Here is a 20,092-nt window from a genome sequence, read left to right as displayed (position 1 = left end):
ATGACTTTATATACACCTGGGGAGCTCATGAATTTCCCCCTATCATCTTATCCTACTTGCTGATTTTATTTTTGGAATTATTCATCTAATTCTGCAAAGTAACTAGATGTATCAAGTAACTGCAGTAAATTAAAAGTACAATATTTACCCTGAAAAGTGGTTCAGTATGAGGGAGCATAACATGGACCTACATAAGTAGCCCACTGAAGTACAGTACTTAAGTGTAAGGAATTTAGTTATTTTTCACCATAATAATAGCAATAATCATAATATTCATAATAAGCAAAAAAAGAAAGAATAGCACCATCAGCATCCTGGGTTTCAAAAAGCTATTTTTCCTGAGATTTGTACCACTCTGAACTGTATATGGTTCAATGTCAGCCCCTTGTGGTACATTTTGGAAGCAAACATCAACAAGTGGTTCTCGGATTAGAGATTATGTTTGCAGAGTAAAAAAGGACCATTCATTCTTGTAGTGGACTTCCCTACAGACTATGAGTTTGAGAAACATTATAATTACATAAGGACAACATTCCAGAACTCATGTTGAACATTGGCAATGGCACTCAGTCTCAATACTAAAATGCAATTTGGTTTTCAGACTGAGTGTCTTATCTCAGTTTTTACTTCACTAAATTCACAATATAAATATACATTTCGGAATAATAATCCGGTTTAAGTATGTTTTTACTTACAAGGAATGTCCTTTAGGGTTGGCCTATACGTAGGTCCATAACAGAAACATAGAAATAGAAAAGTAAAATAATTAAATTAAGTCATAAAACATAAAACAGAAATATAGATATATTTCAAATATATCTGTAATAATTATTAGAGATGTGGGAGGAGGGGTTTCACAGGTTAAGGCAAACGTTTAGATTAAAAAGTATACAAAAATAATGACACAAATAACCGGAAAAAAACATATCAATAGTATACTTATTATGCGTAATGGCCTGCTTCACAATACATTTCTGGATTATCATTATTGATGTATACATGTGATTATCACGGCTGGTAAAAATGTCATTCATTTGAACTGTTTCAGTTTGTTTAATGCTGCTGGATATTTTGACCTATAATTATAAGTGTTTATTTATTAGTTAATTTTAGTTTTATTTAATAATCTATCTGAGTCTGTCTATAAAGTAAAGTAACTGAAGCTGTCAAATAAATGTAGCCTAGTGTAGTAAAAAGTAGACTACAATATTGGCTCTCAAAATATAGGGGAGTTGTTAAAGCAGCATACATTTAAAAAACTCAGGTTTAGAATAAGAACCAAACATTTTCACTAAATTACACTACTTGAGAAAATTCAAATGATTGACTACATTCCTCCACTGGGAATCAGGAATGAAGGGCCATGTGATAACGGAAGCGCACGGCACTGAGTTTGATTGTATAATCAGAGAGTGCCGGCTGGTCAAAATAGGGGGGCGGGGCTGATCGTTTTTGGCTGGCTGAACAACAAAGTGCCCTCCGGGATGTTGATGAGCGAACTGCTAATTACTCAAAGGTGGTGAATGTGTCGTCCTCTTCCTGTGGAGTGTTAAAAACATACTTTGAATCCCCGTGGACCATCACCTTGTTTTGCAGGCGTTGCAAGCGGCCATGCATTTGCACACGGTGCTGCATTGGTCACAAGGCTGCATCACGTATGTAACTGTGTGCACTCTGCTTCATTCCACAGGATGCCCATCATCGGCTGCTTTACGAGAGGAGATAACAACGCCCGAATTAAGTTATCATTAACATAACTATAGCTTTTTTAAAGTAATAGTTAAACATTTAAAGTTAACTTGTATTTTTTGTGTGGCACGTTTTTGTAATCCGGGCATTATACCGACTTTGAGGATTTGTTTTTAAAGAATCTGATATTCTTTAAGAAGTAAGAAATGTTCAGAAAGAAGGATCCGGAAAAACTTGTCCTGGTGTCCGGCGTGAAGAGCTCATACACTTCCCTGGGAAGGTAAATGTTATTTTATTTGCTGCTCTGATAGTAACTGGAATCATTATTATATGTTAAACGAATTTTAGAGAAATTATTTCTTAATGGATATATGCGGTTATTTGACATTGTCCCGGATTATTTGTAAAAAAACACAGTTGCTAATCCTTTTGTTTAAAGATACAAAAAATACTTTTCTCTGCCAGTAATGGCAGAGGAAACTATTTTTGCCCACGTTCCTTTGTTTGTTTCCACACGGGACTGGTCTGGGGTTCTGCTGGTCTGACTGGCAGTGCGCAAACTGCACTTTTCTCTTGTCACCAATGATGGGAAACGTCACACTTAAAAACACAGGGAGGTGTGCACTGTGCACAGATTATGAAGCACTAATATTTCAATGGATAAATTATCCACTTTATTTCTGTATGGCTTAATAACGGCTGGTGGTATTTACTTATGTGTATCCTGCTAGGTGGGCAAACTTTTAAAACATTATTAAGCAGCTCCAATTGGATATGACTTCGATCTTTTTTCAGTTAAATCCTGTTGTTTCTGCTCCTTTGTCAAGTTGGGTTCAGCTGATCAAGAACCAATTTTATTTTTCAGTTTAAACGATACAATTATTATTCAGCTCACAATTTCCATCATTTGAAATGCCACTTAACTTTCCTCATTTGTAGTTCATGTTTTCTTTAGAATAAAACAAAACCACTTCTCATAACTTAAATGTTTTTTGGTTTCACATTTAAATGTTTCCTATATAGGGGCTTTGTGTGGATTTACAGAAAAAGCACTGCATCCTTCCTGTTATATTAATACATATTTTTCATAGTAATGCTCAATAAGTATTAAAGAAATCTTGTTTAAATAGCCAGTTATTTTATTTATTTTCCTAAACCATAAATAACATTTCACCTCTTCACGTATTAAACTGTTTCAAATGAAATGAGTGACCAGTTAATCAACAATAAAAAGGATGCACCTAACATTAAACTAAGCCAATTAGTGATACCTACATGCTGTTATTTTCTGTCAATTCACTGCATTCATTCTGAACTTTGATGTGCGTCCAGCGAGGCCAACCAGGAAGCATTACAGATAGACATAGCTGGTGGCATCAAGCATTGCCATGACAACAGCCGAGCACAGGAGGCCCGTGACCGAGAGAAGAAAGTGGCCAGGAGGAGATTGTATGTGGTGACTGTCATCTGCCTGATTTTCATGATCGGCGAAATCCTTGGTGAGTCTTTTTTGTTTTTCTCCCATTTAAAATCTTTAATCCCTTTCATCTTTCTCTACCTCTTATTTTGTTTTCCATACCAGCGTACATGATGCTTTTTCAAACTAGAACACCTGATGCTTAGCTGTTTTAGCGAAGACGTTCACTCACCAACATTAACATAAGGGGATATCTTTCTTTGTTTACCTGCTAGCTCCCTCTTCAAATCCCTCTTTCCCCAATAGGTTTTAAGAGTTTAGGTAAAGGTTATCTCTCTTCAGGAAAAGCACATTATTTGTTTGCTGTTGAATAGTCCATTATTTGATGCACAAACGCTAACTGAACAGGACCACAAAGCACTTAAGTACTTGTTTTTTCACTTAAAACATTTGTTTTTTGTGAGGTTTTAAAGAGCTGCACTTAGCAAAAACCCTATCAACTTTGTAGACATGGTAATACATTTTTGGATTGAATTTTATCCGCTCATTTATTCACTAAATCACATACTTCTCCTCAGGGATGTGCACAGACATTTGGAGGGGCTATTGCTCTAAACTGGAAAAAGGGCCTCCCCCCCGAAAAAATATATAAGACCTAAACGATTATTACATTAACTAATTTGAACAGTAATTCACATCATCATCTCATAACAAAAAAGGCAACTACTTGCATTCGGTGACTTGATTTTTCAAATGAAAACCAGGGACATTTTTTGTTTTGCGGTCCGTATCTCATTAAAATATTTAATGTTAGTAACTATTAAAGAAAAAATGGGGACGATTCAATGTAGTTTGACCATTGTAACTGCTGTGCAGACATACTGATAAAATAGGGCTTCTATAATTACCTTTTTAAATAAACTCACTAATTAATGAAACCAGTTCAATACGCATTATTCGTATTCTTATCAATAAAAACGTAGGCCTACCTGGTTTAAAACATTTTTGTGGTCATACTGTGGAATGAGTTCACACTGAAAGGAGTTCTTCATTAAAAAAATTGCGGGCAATTACATGTAAGGAGAAGAAGTCAAAGAAGAATGAAGCTGGTGTGTTTCCCGCAGCGAGACGCTACAATACTAACTGTGGGCTTATCATGTTGACTCGACCACAACAGAAAGAAGAAGAAAAAACCTCTCGCTCTCTCCAGAGGGGCAGGTCAGCCAAAAAGAGAAAACGGGCCGTTGCCCGGGCAACATTAGCCCGTACCTGTGCACGTCCCTGCTTCTCCTTCTCACTATAGTTTCCTCGTTTTTCCACTCTTGACCTTTAGTATTTCCTGTGTTTGTCTCCTTTCACTTCCTCAAATGTTTTCTTCTCTATCATGTGCATCTTTTTTTATCTTCGCCTGAATACGTTTACATTTTTTTTAATGTACATTTTTATTTCTTAATTACTTCCCACACAAGTATCAATCTAGCATTCCAGCATCATAACGGTATGATATTGGTGTTGATGTATTTTCTCTCTTTCTGCAGGGGGGTATTTTGCAGGCAGTCTTGCTGTGTTGACAGATGCAGCCCACCTCCTTGCCGATTTAATCAGTTTCCTCATCAGCCTGTTGTCCCTCTGGCTGTCCTCCAGACCCGCCACACACAAGCTCAGCTACGGCTGGCATCGTGCAGGTGCAGTACTGACATTTATCTAGCAGAATTTTGTTTTCAACTTTATTTTTATTCATATTTTCAGACAAAAAGAGTGGGAAAGCATGGGCAACATATTAGTTACAGAAAAGTCAAATGGAGGCTTATTTGTTTTGGTACATAGTAACGGATATTCTAAAACTAGTGGAGACTTAAGACCTTCAGTGCTAATTCAATTGATTGTTGTAATGGGCTGCCCCAATATTTATTTGTTCTATTAATGCTTTTTCCTTACGTTGCGTTAATTTATCAAAAATGCTTCGAAAAAAGGTCAGATTTTTCTTCTTTTAACCTTTCTGAATTTAAGTGATATAACTTGATATTATAAAACCCAATTAGAGTGTTTGTAATTTGCAATACAATTTCTAAAGTTAAATAAATTAACACATTTCACAAAAGGATGTTTGAGGGTACTATAGCTTTTTTTAACTTCTCTAAATGTATCCAAATGTCCTACAATTTTAACTCTGAAACCAAATGAGATGCGATTCTATCCATTACAAAATATTTTGTAAATGATATTATGCCAGCTGTCCTTGTTGTCTGACATTATTCATTTGAAAACCTTTAATTGGAAGCAGCTTCCTGTCAGTATTTGACCACAGTTCTTCTTGTATTTTTCCTGTATTATGTTCCTCCTCATCCTCCTGCAGAGATCCTGGGGGCTCTGCTGTCAGTTTTCACCATCTGGCTGGTAACGGGGGTGCTGGTTTACCTGGCTGTGGAGCGCCTCATCAGCGATGACTTCACTATAGATGGCACTATCATGCTCATTACCTCCGGTTGTGCTGTGTTGGCTAATATTGTGTGAGTAAAACACATCGATATCATTTTTAATCAGCATGCAGTGTGTCTTTGAATTTTCATTATTTAATTACAGAGAGGTGACCAATACTTAATGTACTTTTACGGACTCTGAGTGTTGCATTTCTGCATTAGTTTTATAATTTCAATTGTTCCTACCCTTGAAAGCATGGCCCTGGTGCTCCACCAGTCTGGACACGGCCATAGCCACGGGGGTCTCAGCTCACACGGCCACGGCCACAACACAGGAAAGGGAGACAATCAGGTCTCAAACCACTCACACAACAATGATAACCATGCCGACCTGGAGCAGAGCACAAGCGGTAATGGTAAGTGTCCCCATACACAACTCATTCTTTTTTTCTCTCAAATATATATGCTGAATCAATGTCATATGTATTGCAGCACTGTGGGGGTCACTACTGTCCACTATCATAACATTATAATGGAATATGTAATGAATTATAACCCAGTGTATAATGAATTGAATAGCATGTGTCTTACTCTACCACTTTCTATCAGGACGGAGGGCTCAGCAGGACAACGCCAGCGTGCGAGCGGCCTTTGTCCACGTGTTAGGAGATCTGCTCCAGAGCATCAGCGTGCTCGTCAGCGCCATCATTATCTTCTTTAAGGTCTGGAGTCTCTCTGTGTTTCTCTCTCCTACTTTAAGATAGAGGTTGTAAATACACAACGACATTTGGGACAAACTATTCTCTCTCTGGTAGAAGCAGAAACGGTTGTAACTTTTCTTAACCATAATTTCCTATCAGCATCTCTTCAAAATATTTCTCTTTATAATGAAAAAATAAAGCATACAGTACTGTAGCTCCCATTTATTCACTCATGCATGAGTTTATCTTCAGATTGTCCAATAAAACCCCGCTGTAACTCTTGAGAAATGTCGAACAACACAAGGGTCTGTGTGCAGGAAAATTGTAAGCCGTGTTTTCTGTCCACTAGCTGAAGATTTTTCTCTCCCCAGGCAGACATACACTGCTAAAACTATGAGCTTCTCTTGCATAATAAATACTTTATTAGTTGTTAACAGCCTGTGTCCTTTTAAGTATTTTTCCCATTACTGAAATAAATATTTAAGCATACTTATCCTTTGATGCTTTGGCCAGCAATCCAATATAAATTATTCTGTGTTGTTTTTTTCAGCCCGAATATAAGATAGCTGACCCCATCTGCACCTTCCTGTTCTCCATATTTGTCTTGTGCACCACATTCACCATCTTGAGGGATATTCTTCTCGTCCTGATGGAAGGTGAGGCTCTCAGTCCCCGACACTAAGAACATTGTCAACATAGTTTGTTAGCACTCTCTCACTCTTTGTGCTTCCTCATAATTTCTCAAATTCTTAAATGTTCTCCTTTTTTCATGTCCCAGGCACTCCCAGAGGTGTGAAGTACGGTGAGGTGCGGGAGGATCTGCTCGCAGTGAAGGGAGTGACTGCGGTCCACAACCTACACATCTGGGCCCTCACCATGAACCAGGCCTTACTCAGTGCTCATGTGGCCATAGGTGAGAAAACAATGCCAGGCTAAATGCAAACCTTTGAACAACTGTCTGCACCATTTAACTTGATATTACTTTTCAATTGGTGCCACAACCAGAAGATGTCTAAACACCGTCAGTGGGCGTATCAACTAACTAGCACATTTTGTTCATATGAATTTGCAAGGAATTCTTTGAAACCATCTCTGGGCTAAAATACAAAGGGGCATTAGGTTTTGCTCATACATATTGTAATGCCATGAATATACAAATAATGACTCCATGCCGATGACAGATGTGATATCTCAGGAATGCGCGAGGGAATATCTTTACATTTGGAAAAAATGTCCACTTGAATGTACTGAGCAGATTTTGATGGTCACTTTGACCTCATACAACACGTTTTTGTCCATGACTCAAGAACTAAAATGCTAATTATGTCAATTTCACACATTGTCAAATTTTACAAGATGAAGAAGTGATGACATTTCGGACAAACATGGAAGTAAACTGAAATTTGAGTGGTTGATTTTTTTTTTTTTTTAAAGATGATCATTTGTTTTTAAAAGTACATTTGAAACCTTAATTAGAAAAGTTACTTGTAAAGCTGTCAAATAAATGTAATGGAGTAGAAATTACCTTTTTGAAATAAAGCAGAGCGAAAGTAGAGAGCAGCAGGAAAAGGAAATACTTGCGTAAAGCAGTGGCGAACCGTGGCCATCACAACTGGACCTTCTGTAGACACACCCATTTGCTACATTTACAAACAAGGTGACTAACATGTTCACTGACATTTCTTTTGACTCCCTCTCCACAGATGAGACCGTGGATGCTCAGACTGTCCTGAGAGAAATGACACAGGCATGTTACTCCAACTACAACTTCCACTCTGTTACAATTCAAATGGAGAGGCAGGCTGACCTGAAGCCAGACTGTAATCTGTGTGTGGAGCCCAAGAAGTAGCTACCTGCCATCATTATTTTATCTGACCCCAGCAGAATAAAGCAAATGCTGTTATGGTAAAGAACCTTCAGTTCTGCACTTCTCCTTGGACCCTGAGGTATATTACTGTGACAATATTGCCAAAGTCATATGACTGTCTTTAGTGCCTTTGTGATTACATTCCCAAATAACTGTTTTTATAGCATGTGCCTGAAGGAAAAGCAACCCTGCTCATGATTTAAATTATTTTAGAAGGGACATTCCCTTTTCACATGGTGCAACTTGTCTTTATATCCCTGTGTTGTCTTTGCTTTTAGGTGTATTCATGTTGATATAAATCTGTTTATCCTTTAAGAATCAATAACTGCTTTTATGATTGAGAAACTATTCATTTACACTTCGACTTACTGTCTTGAACGCACATTTTAAATAGTTTGTTTACCTTGTGAAGCAGTCAGACCGAGGCAAAAATACCCTTTATTTGAGCATTAACCTACTTTATCAATATAAAACATTGCACACAGTCGGGTATGTAAATATAGATCAATACATATTTCTATGCATTGACTTTCACACCAGCAATCTCAGAAGTACTGTATGTGGAGAGAATCAAGTGTATTTTAAAAAAAAAGGTGTTTCCACTGCCTTTGTTCAGTTGTAAGGTGAAATGAATTATTAAATAAAATGTATTTCTTTTTTAAATATGTTGTATTGTGAATTTTGCTTTTGTAGTCTGATTTACAAAGTCATGAAATCCTTCACGATGAAGCACTGTATCACTGCAAACACCAACTCCTCTGTTGCTGGGCAACAAGCTAGCACATGGATGCATTGTCCCAAGGTCTTGAGGTTGTTCCCTGTTTACAGTCCCCCACCTCTTTGACCCTAAAACCAAATTGTATGCTGTACAAAGTCAGCCATTTTGGTGTACAAGGGTCCTTTCACATGTTTCTGACACTCAAGTGTTTACACCTCGTTTGGGTCTTTTATTTTGAAAATATCTGCCATTAAGAAGTGGTAGATAATTATACAGGTTATTGACTTGAGCAATGCTTTGTAAAATATTGAGGTACTTTATACTTAACATTTTCCTTTTTTATGTTGCTTTATACTTCTACGCAACCACTTTGCCACTTAAATATAATTTTGTACTTATTTTTGTGAGAGCTGGAGCTGCTTTTCAGAATAAAGTGTTACGGATAAATCAAATTATATAAGGGTATAAACCCATATCTGACCGTATTTAAAGATGCAATAGCTTCATTGCCAGCTTTGGTTAATGTTTCATAAATAAGATTCAGACATTTAAATGCCTAAATGGCCTATTGTCCCCAAGCCATACTTTTACTTATGATATTTCTTAACTTCATCTTCAATCCTGAATGTAAGACTTTTATCTTTATTTTTTTTTACAGTTTACAAATTGCATACCTGCTTTTATTTATTTGTATTCATTCTATCCACATTAGGGTATTCTTTCATTTAACATATTTGAGTTGGTGTTAATCCTCATAACACACAATGTTAACTCTTGTATCTCCTCTTGTAAGAACATTTATTTTTGTTTACATACTGTACTTTATATTGATGTGTTGTTTTGGTATAAGAAAGTGCTTCATTGAAATACGTATTGAGAATAAGTATAGAGCGAATGTGTAGGCTTTTTGCACAGATATTAAATAGATTTAAGTCAAAGGTAAATCACTCATTCACATGGAAGCAAGCTACCATGAAAGGTGCTCTCAATTTGGGAAGTGTCTTGCTCAAGGACACTTGGACATGTAAACAGAAGGAGCTGTCCATTGTTGAGATCTCCATATTAGGTTGAATACTTGAAACGAAAGTTAATATAATCAAATATATTCTTGTATAACCCACAATGAAAATGCTTCATATTTTATGATTTTCTATATTTACAGTATAAACAAAACACAAGTGGTTTGTTAAATTGAGATTGAGGCCTATTATGGTTTATGAGTGTCACTGATAAGAGAGGAGAGACAGTTTATTCCCTCTTCTCTCACATCAGTACACAGAGGGGGGCTCCTGACTTAAGGAGAAATAGACTGAGGCCCCAAAAAGGTGTTTGTGCCATAGCCGAGAATAATATTTTGCAAGTCTTGCACACTAGAGGTCATGACCTTTTTACACAAACATGGGAAGGTGTGTCTTATGCCATAGCCATTGAATATGTCTGGTCATGTCCAGTCCTGTACATCAGAGGCCATCCCTGCAGTTTCCACAAATATGGGTATGGAGGAGGTGTCTTTAGGTTTTTCTGTCCTGTTTTTGAGCATAAAGACACTGGCAGAGAGGGAGCAAACTGGAGAGAGAGGGGGGGTTCTCTCAAACTTGGTAAATATCTCTCGAGTTCCTTTGTTGAATGCGGACTGAATTTCTTGGTTGAATGAGCGGAATTAATTTATGTGTGTTTGTGAATGTTAGTCTCCCGCCACCTGTGAGGAAAGGTGCTTTTTATTATCAACGGTCGTTTATGAGGAGATGCCTCTAAATTATTTCGGGAGATTTAAATATCTAATAATAAAATAATACAATTCAATAACGTGCTTTAACCACCAGGTGTCCCTTTCTATCAGCTCTGCACCGTTATGGTGTAAATACAGCCTATCTACCAATTGGATCAAATATAAAAGTCAGCTGAATTAGTGTTGATACTGCAAGGAGACGTATTGTGTGAAAATAAATGTAAGATGTTGTTTAATTGCTTATATATTTATGATCCACGTCACGTATTCAGTTTTGGCAGCAGTTCTCCTGTTTGTCTAGAAGTCTTCTCAGCAGGGCTCTATAAATAGAGAACTACGGCAGATGTAATATTTAATGCAGCCGAACCGTGTATTACAATGCCGTTATGTGATGACTTTCAAAGACAAAAGCAAGCACACTCGGAATAAAGTTTTATTTTTTTTAAACGTACACCAAATCCCAGCATTCATTAATGCTGGGATACTAAACCATCCAATCATCGAGCTGAGGATCTTGCCTATGTCTGTTTCCGGTTCCACATCCACACACATCTGTGTCCCAATTCAGCGGCCGCATCCTCCTGAGGACCCAGCCTTTGAATTCCGCAGAGGACCCAACCGACGTGGGTCCTCCGCGGAATGCGAAATGTCTACGGAGCATTTCCTGGTACGTCACCGGCAGTTATCCCTACCTTTTGCCGCCCCCGTCGCCTAGCAACCAGCTGCAGTCACAAGTGCTGGTAATAATTTCTGACATTAGGCAAAATATTTTCAAACGGTTCAGTCAGAGATAGTGCTTTTTTTGGTGATTTTCAATATGTTGAAATCAATTTCCCAAGGTCACAACAGGCGCACCATTTATTTCAGATTAATGCAGTGAGTAGTATTATTCATACTGTTTCAATCACATTAGTATGCATGAAAAGTGACAAGTGGACACGCCCCCAATTATGCAAATGAGCTAAGTCCCGCCTCCTTTTGTTCGAGATCCTTTGATGTGAGTGGGTACAATTATGTTAATGAGCTAAGTCCCGCCTCCCTTTGTTCGAGATCCTTTGATGGGTGTTATAACAGGTAGGTGTGAAAAGCCCCCCTGTGTAGTGCCTTTGTTGTCTAATTCTTTGATGTGTTGATTAAGGCAGTCTCTTTGAAGTTATGCTGTCTGGCCCCTGTCCCCTCACACCCCTTTGTAGTCTAATCCTTTGATGTGAGGTGTTATAACAGGTAGGTGTGATATAAGCCTCTGATGTTAATCTAGGTGTTGATTAAGGCAGTCTCTTTGAAGTTATGCTGTCTGGCCCCTGTCCCTCAAAGTTGACTAATCTAATTAGCCTTTGATGTTTGCCCTTTGATGTGAGGTGTTATAACAGGCAGGTGTGATTTCACACTGGTGTGTTATAAGCCTTTGATGTTAATCTAGGTGTCTCTTTGAAGTTATGCGTGAGACTGTCTACCCGCCCCCTCCCAGCCCAGGCCTCGCCCCCTTTTCTCCACCCCTTCCTTTGGCTATGACGCTAGCAACTAGTGGGGGTGGAATTAGATGAAGATAGAAATACGCTCAAACTAAATAAAAAGACAGTCATTTCCACTTACCAAGTCACCTTTTAAAAAAGAAAAATGGCCAAGAGACGCCTCGATAGGGGTTTAATCAGCGAGAGGCCTGTGACAACTTACCGCCGTCCGGAGCGCCAGTCAAGAAACGAATGCAGCGTCAGTGCGGGGTTCAGACGCCTACAGCCGAAAGATCTGTGCACAAACTTATCTCGTGCCCTCTTTTGGTCATGTGTGTTGGAGGAGGGGCTCTGTGAGGAAGTGGCAGATTTCCCCCCCCGGTTGTGTACTTTTCAAATATGTAAAGAGGGAAATAATAAAATATCCTATTACCCCCATGATCTTTGTCTTTTTTACAATTACTTTACACCACTATAAGGAAACCCAATATGAAGTTGTGTGAGGTTGTATGGGTGTAATATTAGAATTTGTTGTAGGCAACAAAAAAGGTTTGACTGCAAAAGACTCTCACTTTTTACAGAGGGCTCCTCATGTTTCTTTTTAAGTTTTTGTGAAACTGTTAACTACAAGGAAGTATCTGTTTTGCAAAGAGGGTATTCATATTCATTTAAAAATATCTTATTTAGGTTTTTTATTAGTGATACCTAAGGATATTCTCTTTAGTTGTAGGGATTGTGAACTAATGTGTAATTACTTTATTAACTATAAGAAAGTCTCCCCGAGAATAAAAGAGAAGTTTAAAAAAAAAAAAATGTGTTTCTGCTCCATTCACTTCATCGCGGCTCCAGCTTTTACAGAGGGCTCCGCCTCCCACTCAACATAACAAGTCCCGTCCTCCTCACCAGATCATTTAAAAGTAAGGGGGTGGAAATAGATGAAAAAAGAAATACGCTCAAACTAAATAACAAGCCAGTCATTTCCACTCGCCAAGTCACCTTTCAAAAAAGAAAAATGGCCAAGAGACGCCTCGATATGGGTTTAATCAGCGAGACGCCAGTGACAACTTATCGCCATCCGTCCGGAGCGCCAATCAAGAAACAAATGCAGTATCTGGGCCAGGTTCAGACGCCTCCAGCCGAAGAACTTCATGAAGAATGGACTCTGAAAAATGGCGATGTTTGGGGTTATGTATTCAACTATATGGCGAATGAACTGCATTTCTACAATCTGAAGAATGGAGAAACGTATGGACCCCGTAGTGTTAAAGCGACACTAACCTCAACAGATTGGGCTGTGTTAACTCTGGTGTCTTCCAGAGATCTCCACGCAACCATTGTATCGGAAGAAGTAGTGCATCAAGAAACCATAGTGGAACCAGTGGTGTACAAGATATTTGCATAGAAAAGCAAAGAAACACAGACAGCATGCGAGATCAAAGAAGAGTTTGCACCGCTGCCCCTCAAGGTGGAGGAAGAAGAAGGAGATATTTCCCCGCCGCCAGAAGTGAGAAGAGTCCTGACAAGCACCGTCTGGGAAACTAAAAGCGGACCATCGGGGCGATGGTATTACCGCGCAAGCCGTTTGGTGACGCTGGGGAAGGACCCCTCTGATGATTTTGTTTTGGAGTATTTCAACTCTACATGCGGGGTTTTTCAGACATCCTTGCGGGTGCCTCTGACTGCTTGGCTGAAAATGATTGATGGAAAAGCTACAAAGCTTAAAGAACTTTTTAAACAGAGTCAGACATCGATGGACATTATACTGGTGAAAAAGACTCTCACTTTTGCAGAGGACTCCGCCTCCCACTCAACATAACAAGTCACACCCTCCTCACCAGATAATTTAAAACTAAGGACCCCTCAAAGAAAAGCATTGTGTTTTCTACCTATGTAAAAAGAGCGTCGGGGTTGTCTTACGAAAATGTGTTATCTCTGTATCAAGATGATGTGTTTAAAAATGAATTTTGTGAAAAATACCAACGGTGTGAGAGATGTCATAAAGACACTCATCTTAACCACAGTGTTTGTTCTCTACAAATGTTTAAAGATTGTTACAAAATGTAAAAAATAAAAATAAAAAGGTCTGGAGACAAAATTAATTCAGGTGACTGTCTTTTATTAGGAAAACAAAAATATAATACAAATGGTTTAGGGGGTAAAAATGTAACCATCTTGGACTTAATAGTCTAACAAAATACTTTATCTGAATACATTTTCTTTTAAATGCACTTTTTGAAATTATTTATTTATTATTTCAGTGGAACAATCCAGTTTTTGTTAACATCAATGCTTTTTTCTCTTTTGTTGTGTTACTAAGATACTTTTAGACACACTTTGGCATATGCAACACTTAACAACTGGTAGAATATGAAGTACTTTGTAAGGAATTTGTTTTTTTTAAAAACACATGTTCAGTTAAACAAGGTTTTTTTCTTTTCTGATAACCTTACATATTTTAGTTATTTTCTGCTACCAAGATACACCTTGATGTACGCAACACTTAACAAAAGGGTATAATATGAAGTACTTGGTAAGGAATGGGGTTTTCTTTAAGGGGTGCAACATTTTAGAACTGGGTAAAATATTCATTAATTTGTAATGAATTGAGTTTTCTTTCTTTTGATTTTCAACATACTATGACCAGAGTTGGGTGTAACGCGTTACAAAGTAACGGAGTAGTGTAACGCGTTATAATTTAGTAATCACACTACAGTTACTAACATTGCCCCGACACGCGTTACTTCGTTACTTTTATAAAATAATCACACTCACTGACAGACTAGAGGGGTTTCCGCCGCAGGTTTATATACACGTAGGCCTATGTAATCTGCGCGACTTGCGAGACCACATCTCCACGTGCAGCAGTGCTGCATAAACATGGATGAGTCTTCTCATCTGTAAACTCCCTCAACGGGGCCGCTCGCTCTCTTTTGTTGATCGCCCTCTCACGGGTGAACAGTTCAATGTCCCGCTTCATTGTAGGAATTCTGTCTCTACCACTTTAGTTTGACCATCTCTGTTACTAAGTTATGGAATACTAAATACTTAAGTAATTAGATACCTTACCGTTACTGCGCTCATAAAGAATGATAAGAATAATGCGTCTTGAACTGGTTTCATTAATTAGTGTCTTGACGTTTCACAGACTGTTAGCTTGTTGTGGTAGGCTGGTAGCCTATTTTAGAGCATATAAAAAGAAAGACTTGTGTTATGTCTTCCTTAATGCAATAGTAATTGGGGGGCAAGTGGAGTCTCGCAGAGGCAAAACTGTGGCGCGCACACTGTAGGTGCACCGCAGTCTGCGTGATCTGCCTGTAGGGAGGGGCGGGCCGGCCCTGCGAGTAAAGTAACGAGTAAAGTAACGAGTAAAGTAACGAGTTACTTTATGTAGAGAGTAACGAAGTAGTGTAATATATTACTTTTTTTTTTTAAAGTAATATGTAATATATTACTTTTTTTTAGTAACGACCCCATCTCTGACTATGACACAGGCATACTATCGGTTTATCGTTCAATTCACACTGCCCAAGTAGATGTTTAGGAGTCTCTTGGAAGTATACGAATGCATTTTTTATATCAGATAAATGCATTAACATCACATGCAAATTCTCTGTCCTTTCACCCACAACGATTATAATCTGCTTTGCTTCTTCTTCGGTTTCACCATTATTAGCTCTGAATGTAATCCTTTCTGGGGCTTCTTGTGCTTCTTGTGGTCTGTTGAATACCTGGCGTAGGATTTGTTTAGCTGTAAGGACAGGTACCATATAATTGTCTTCAAAAGCTTTGTCTATGTCGTCACACGTTTTGGCATATCCTTCGATGTAATGACAACCGATACTAGAATAGAGATCCTCCAATAGTCTTTTAATACATGTTCTGGCACTGTCGCCAATTTGGGCAATTCCATAGTATCTCGCTTTTTCTCTCATTATACTGAAGCAAAGCTCTGCCATTGCTTTTGGTATTTGTTCAACACACTCGCAGCAGTCGGTTAGTGGTAGATGATCTATAAGATTATTATGATCCGGTAATGGCTCTATAACACCATCAGCATCCTCTAGTTTAAATGTCTTCACTTTGTTCCTTTTTCTTTTCACCTTCCTTCTTTTTGTCTTTTTCGTTTTCCGTCCTATGGTCCCTTTTCTTTTCATTCGCATTCTGCGTTTGCTTTTCATTTTTCTTCTCCTTTTCATTTTTCTTTTTCTTCGTTTTTCTTTACTTTTTCTTTTCATTTCTGCTAATTGTCATTTGCGATCTTGGCGAGTGGTATGAGATATACTGTTTCTATAAAGGTTATCTATAATACCATCTTTTAAAGAAAGATATTCTTCATATGTCATGTTATCATAGTCCTCTTTTGTCCTAAAGACCTTACATGGATATGATATAGAGGAGAGCTCTTCTTCGGGAACATCCTCTCCCCTACTTTGTAATATCCAGTCATTAGGCCCATATCCGTTATCCTGGTGATAATAAGGGGAGGCTACATCAGACTTGGTTTTTCTCAGATCCATGCCTAGTTTTCAACGGTCGTCATAGAGGGGTCCTTAGTTTTATATGATTTGCTGAGTGGGGTGGGACTTATTGCGTTGAGTGGGAGGAGTCATCTGTAGAAAGTACTCTGTTTTATTAGATTTCGTAAAGCATCTGACTCTTAATGGCAGTTTGTCATTTTGAGGCTATTTCAGTGAAAAACAAGGCTGTTTTGAACATTTGACAGATTTATGCTTAATTCTCTCAAAAAAGGTTACCGAAAGATACACTTTTCTTTTTAAAAGCTGACCACTACCATGAAAGTACTCTGTTTTATTAGATTTCGTAAAGCATCTGACTCTTAATGGCAGTTTGTGATTTTGAGGCTATTTCAGTGAAACAAGGCTGTTTTGAACATTTGACAGATTTATGCTTAAATTCTCTGAGAAAGTTACTGAAAGATACACTTTTGTGTATAAAAGCTGAAAAGTAGATAATGAAGTACTTTGTTTTAGTAGATTTCGTAAAGCATCTGACTCTTAATGGCAGTTTGTGATTTTGAGGCTATTTCAGTGAAACAAGGCTGTTTTGAACATTTTGACAGATTTATGCTTAAATTCTCTGAGAAAAGTTACTGAAAGATACACTTTGGTGTATAAAAGCTGAAAGAGTAGATAATGAAGTACTTTGTTTTAGTAGATTTCGTCAAGCATCTGACTCTTAATGGTCCTCTCTAAATTTGATTCAGGGTTTGTTTTAAATGATTTGTGCTTTGTGTGTACAGACAGACAGAAAACACTGAAAAACACAAAAAGAAGGACTGTAATACACATGTATCAGACACGCTCCCCTTGCTATAATGAAGACAACAGTTTTTAAATGTAAAAAAACACTTTTTTTATTTTTTCACACACAAAATCAATAGTTATACTGATTGTAACATCCCCATGACCGTCTCCAGCTTAGAATTCCCCATATTACTGGAAATATCGTGATGGAGTTTTTTCACTTCAGTCAAAATATTCATGTGTATGCTATTTTCGACACAAAGATGCATTACATCTACAAACAGAGCATACAATGAGAGCACATGATACACTTTTGATGTTTGTTTCATTTCTGAGATAATGTTACAGAATGTTTCGGAAAATGAAGATTCCAGGACCACTTTAAATGTTTCGTTTACAATCGTTTCCCAATGACCCGGAATAGTACTGCCAGAACGAACGATATCCAAAATGTCTTCCAGTTTACAAACTTCAGCCATTCTTTTTACACAGGGGTCACTACTCGTTCTGTTCTCAATCGTCCTCATCACCACACTTATTAAAAGGGTATTGACTACATTCTGATCAATATATACAGAGCGTTTTGCATAGTAGTTTCCCATTTTTATTTTACTTTAAAGAAAAAAAGTCAATGTATCGAACAAGTCCCTGGCTTCAGTCAACTGCTGGTTATTAGTCTTCTTCTTCTTCTCCTCCATCCAACTCGGCATGGATCTTTTCAAGTCTCTCCTTGAGGCGTCTGCAATTTTTGAGATTGTGAAGAAAAGCCTCCGAAGCGCCTTGGATCCTCCAATCATCCGTGAAAATGTCTTTATCAATAAGAGTCTGGTCGATCTCAGTAATGAAGTCGGTGAGCCAGAGTCTTTTCATTAATGCGTTGTAATTATTTCTGAAGAAAAAATCGGGCATGTCATTCAGAAAATCGTGTTGCCTCTGGCCGGGGTGACTGACTCGGCACCCGTTGCATATTTCTTCTCTGTACCGATGTATCACCCTCTCCACAATATCAACCAACACCGATTTCACTGTGTCCATAAACAGAGACGTCTTGGCCCAAGGAGCAAAATCAGCAGCAGTAGTATTGCAAGATTCGGGTGTCCAAAATGGTGGTGATGATGGTAGTCCAGGAGTCTGTTCCTGGCTGCAACTCGCAGGGGGAGTCTTGGTTTTTCTCAGATCCATGGCTCGTTTACAACGGTCGTCTTAGTGGGGTCCTTCGTTTTAGATGATTTGCTGAGTGGAGGGTGGGGCTTATTGCGTTGAATGGGGGGAGTCATTTATAGAATTGAGAGTTTTAAAAAAAAAAAGTTCTTTAAGCGTTGTAGCTTTTTCATCTATCATCTCCAACCAAGCAGCAATAGGTCAACATTTAAGAATAAGTAATAGTTTGTCAAGATTTTACGGAAAAAGTCAAAAAAGTATAGTTTGTCAGAAATATGGAAAAGTCATTGTGTACAAATAGTATGTTGAAAATCAAAAGAAAGAAAACTCAATTCATTACAAATTAATGAATATTTTACCCAGTTCTAAAGTTTTGCACCCCTTAAAGAAAACCCCATTCCTTACCAAGTACTTCATATTATACCCTTTTGTTAAGTGTTGCGTACATCAAGGTGTATCTTAAAGTATCTTGGTAGCAGAAAATAACTAAAATATGTAAGGTTATCAGAAAAGAAAAAAACCTTGTTTAACTGAACAAGTGTTTTAAAAAAAAGAAAAAGAACACAAGTTGTAAAAATGTGCTAATAACGTTATTCTGAGAGTTATTTCCCTCTGCATTATGAACGCGCATCTAACCCATGGGACCGCGCCGCCCGGCACCTTCAAGTTACGTGTTCAGCACTACATGCGTTTGTCTTTACCCATGGATGCACAATAAGAACGGACCCATATCCCCTTACTGCCATCCCACGGAGCTGTAATAATGGATATATTGTACATGTTTGCTGTAATTCATCATTTGTAAAATATTATACTACATGGGCTGTATGATTAAATCTTGTACCGTAAATGTTGTATTAAATAAAGTTAATATTACCGACGTTAGATTAACGTCCCTGTAGCTTATTATTGCACTAAGAAGCTTATTGCACTGTGTATATATATATATATATATATATATATATATATATATATATATATATACAGTGCAATAATTATTTCATGCTAAATGAAGCTCTGTTGGATATCACTAGATCCTGTTACAGCGTAATATAAGTACATAACGATTGATGTGTACATTAGCATAATTACTAGCTAGCCGCTAGCTGCTAACTGCCGCCTCGTTAATATCAAATCCATCATAATAACAATCCATTACCATGCTGTCATGAACGCACGGTGCTGTTACGTGTACGCAAATTTACGTGCTTGATGTGAACGAGCATTTTGGTTAAAGTTGCGCATGCGCTATGAGCGCACATACGGGTACTTCTCAGGCATGCCGGGTAATCTGTGACGTTTCACTCTCTCAAAAGTTGGGCCATTTTATCATCATGCGCCAATGAGCAACTCTCATAGGAATGAATGAGGCCTCGCCTCCCACGCTGTATCCAGTTATTATTATACATCCATGATTGCGATCAACAGAGGTTTCTCAATACTCAAATTTCCCCTCCTCGACTCAGCAGATAAAAACCAAAATAACAACAAAAAAACATAATCAATCTAAATCCTGCTTGTTAGTTACCCAGCATATAAACTGCTAGCGATTCATTACTGAAATCTTACCTTCAAAGCTGACGAAGTCGCGCTAGCTAACTAGCAGGCAATGCTAGCAAAATTGGTTGTAACAACCAAGATAAAATATAGATAATTACGCTGTGCATATACAAAT

At 38.0% G+C, this 20,092-nt stretch overlaps 1 protein-coding gene across 1 annotated transcript; it reads left to right on the top strand.

The window, feature by feature from the left end:
- The first annotated feature begins 1,446 nt into the window (after nucleotides 1–1,446).
- LOC117542655 (zinc transporter 8-like) lies at nucleotides 1,447–8,757 on the top strand. Its single transcript, XM_034210462.1, has 9 exons — nucleotides 1,447–1,969; nucleotides 3,022–3,188; nucleotides 4,645–4,791; nucleotides 5,463–5,616; nucleotides 5,782–5,942; nucleotides 6,136–6,248; nucleotides 6,778–6,883; nucleotides 7,006–7,140; nucleotides 7,931–8,757. The coding sequence occupies exons 1-9, from the start codon at nucleotides 1,896–1,898 to the stop codon at nucleotides 8,074–8,076; spliced, it is 1,203 nt and encodes a 400-aa protein (XP_034066353.1). The 5' UTR covers nucleotides 1,447–1,895; the 3' UTR covers nucleotides 8,077–8,757.
- Nucleotides 8,758–20,092: the final 11,335 nt, after the last annotated feature.

The sequence above is a fragment of the Gymnodraco acuticeps genome, unplaced genomic scaffold (assembly GCF_902827175.1).
Source record: "Gymnodraco acuticeps unplaced genomic scaffold, fGymAcu1.1, whole genome shotgun sequence".
NCBI classification, from domain to species: Eukaryota; Metazoa; Chordata; class Actinopteri; order Perciformes; family Bathydraconidae; genus Gymnodraco; species Gymnodraco acuticeps.
Note: the sequence above shows the minus strand (reverse complement) of the source record. Positions and strands in the feature narration are given on the sequence as shown.

What these genes read in the sequence shown, in the direction of transcription:
- LOC117542655 (XM_034210462.1), top strand. Translation starts at nt 1,896, where the DNA reads ATGTTCAGAAAGAAGGATCCGGAAAAACTTGTCCTGGTGTCCGGCGTG. An exon ending in CTACGGCTGGCATCGTGCAG is followed by an intron (nt 4,792 to 5,462) that starts GTGCAGTACTGA and finishes ATCCTCCTGCAG; the next exon opens with AGATCCTGGGGGCTCTGCTG. An exon ending in GCTGTGTTGGCTAATATTGT is followed by an intron (nt 5,617 to 5,781) that starts GTGAGTAAAACA and finishes TACCCTTGAAAG; the next exon opens with CATGGCCCTGGTGCTCCACC.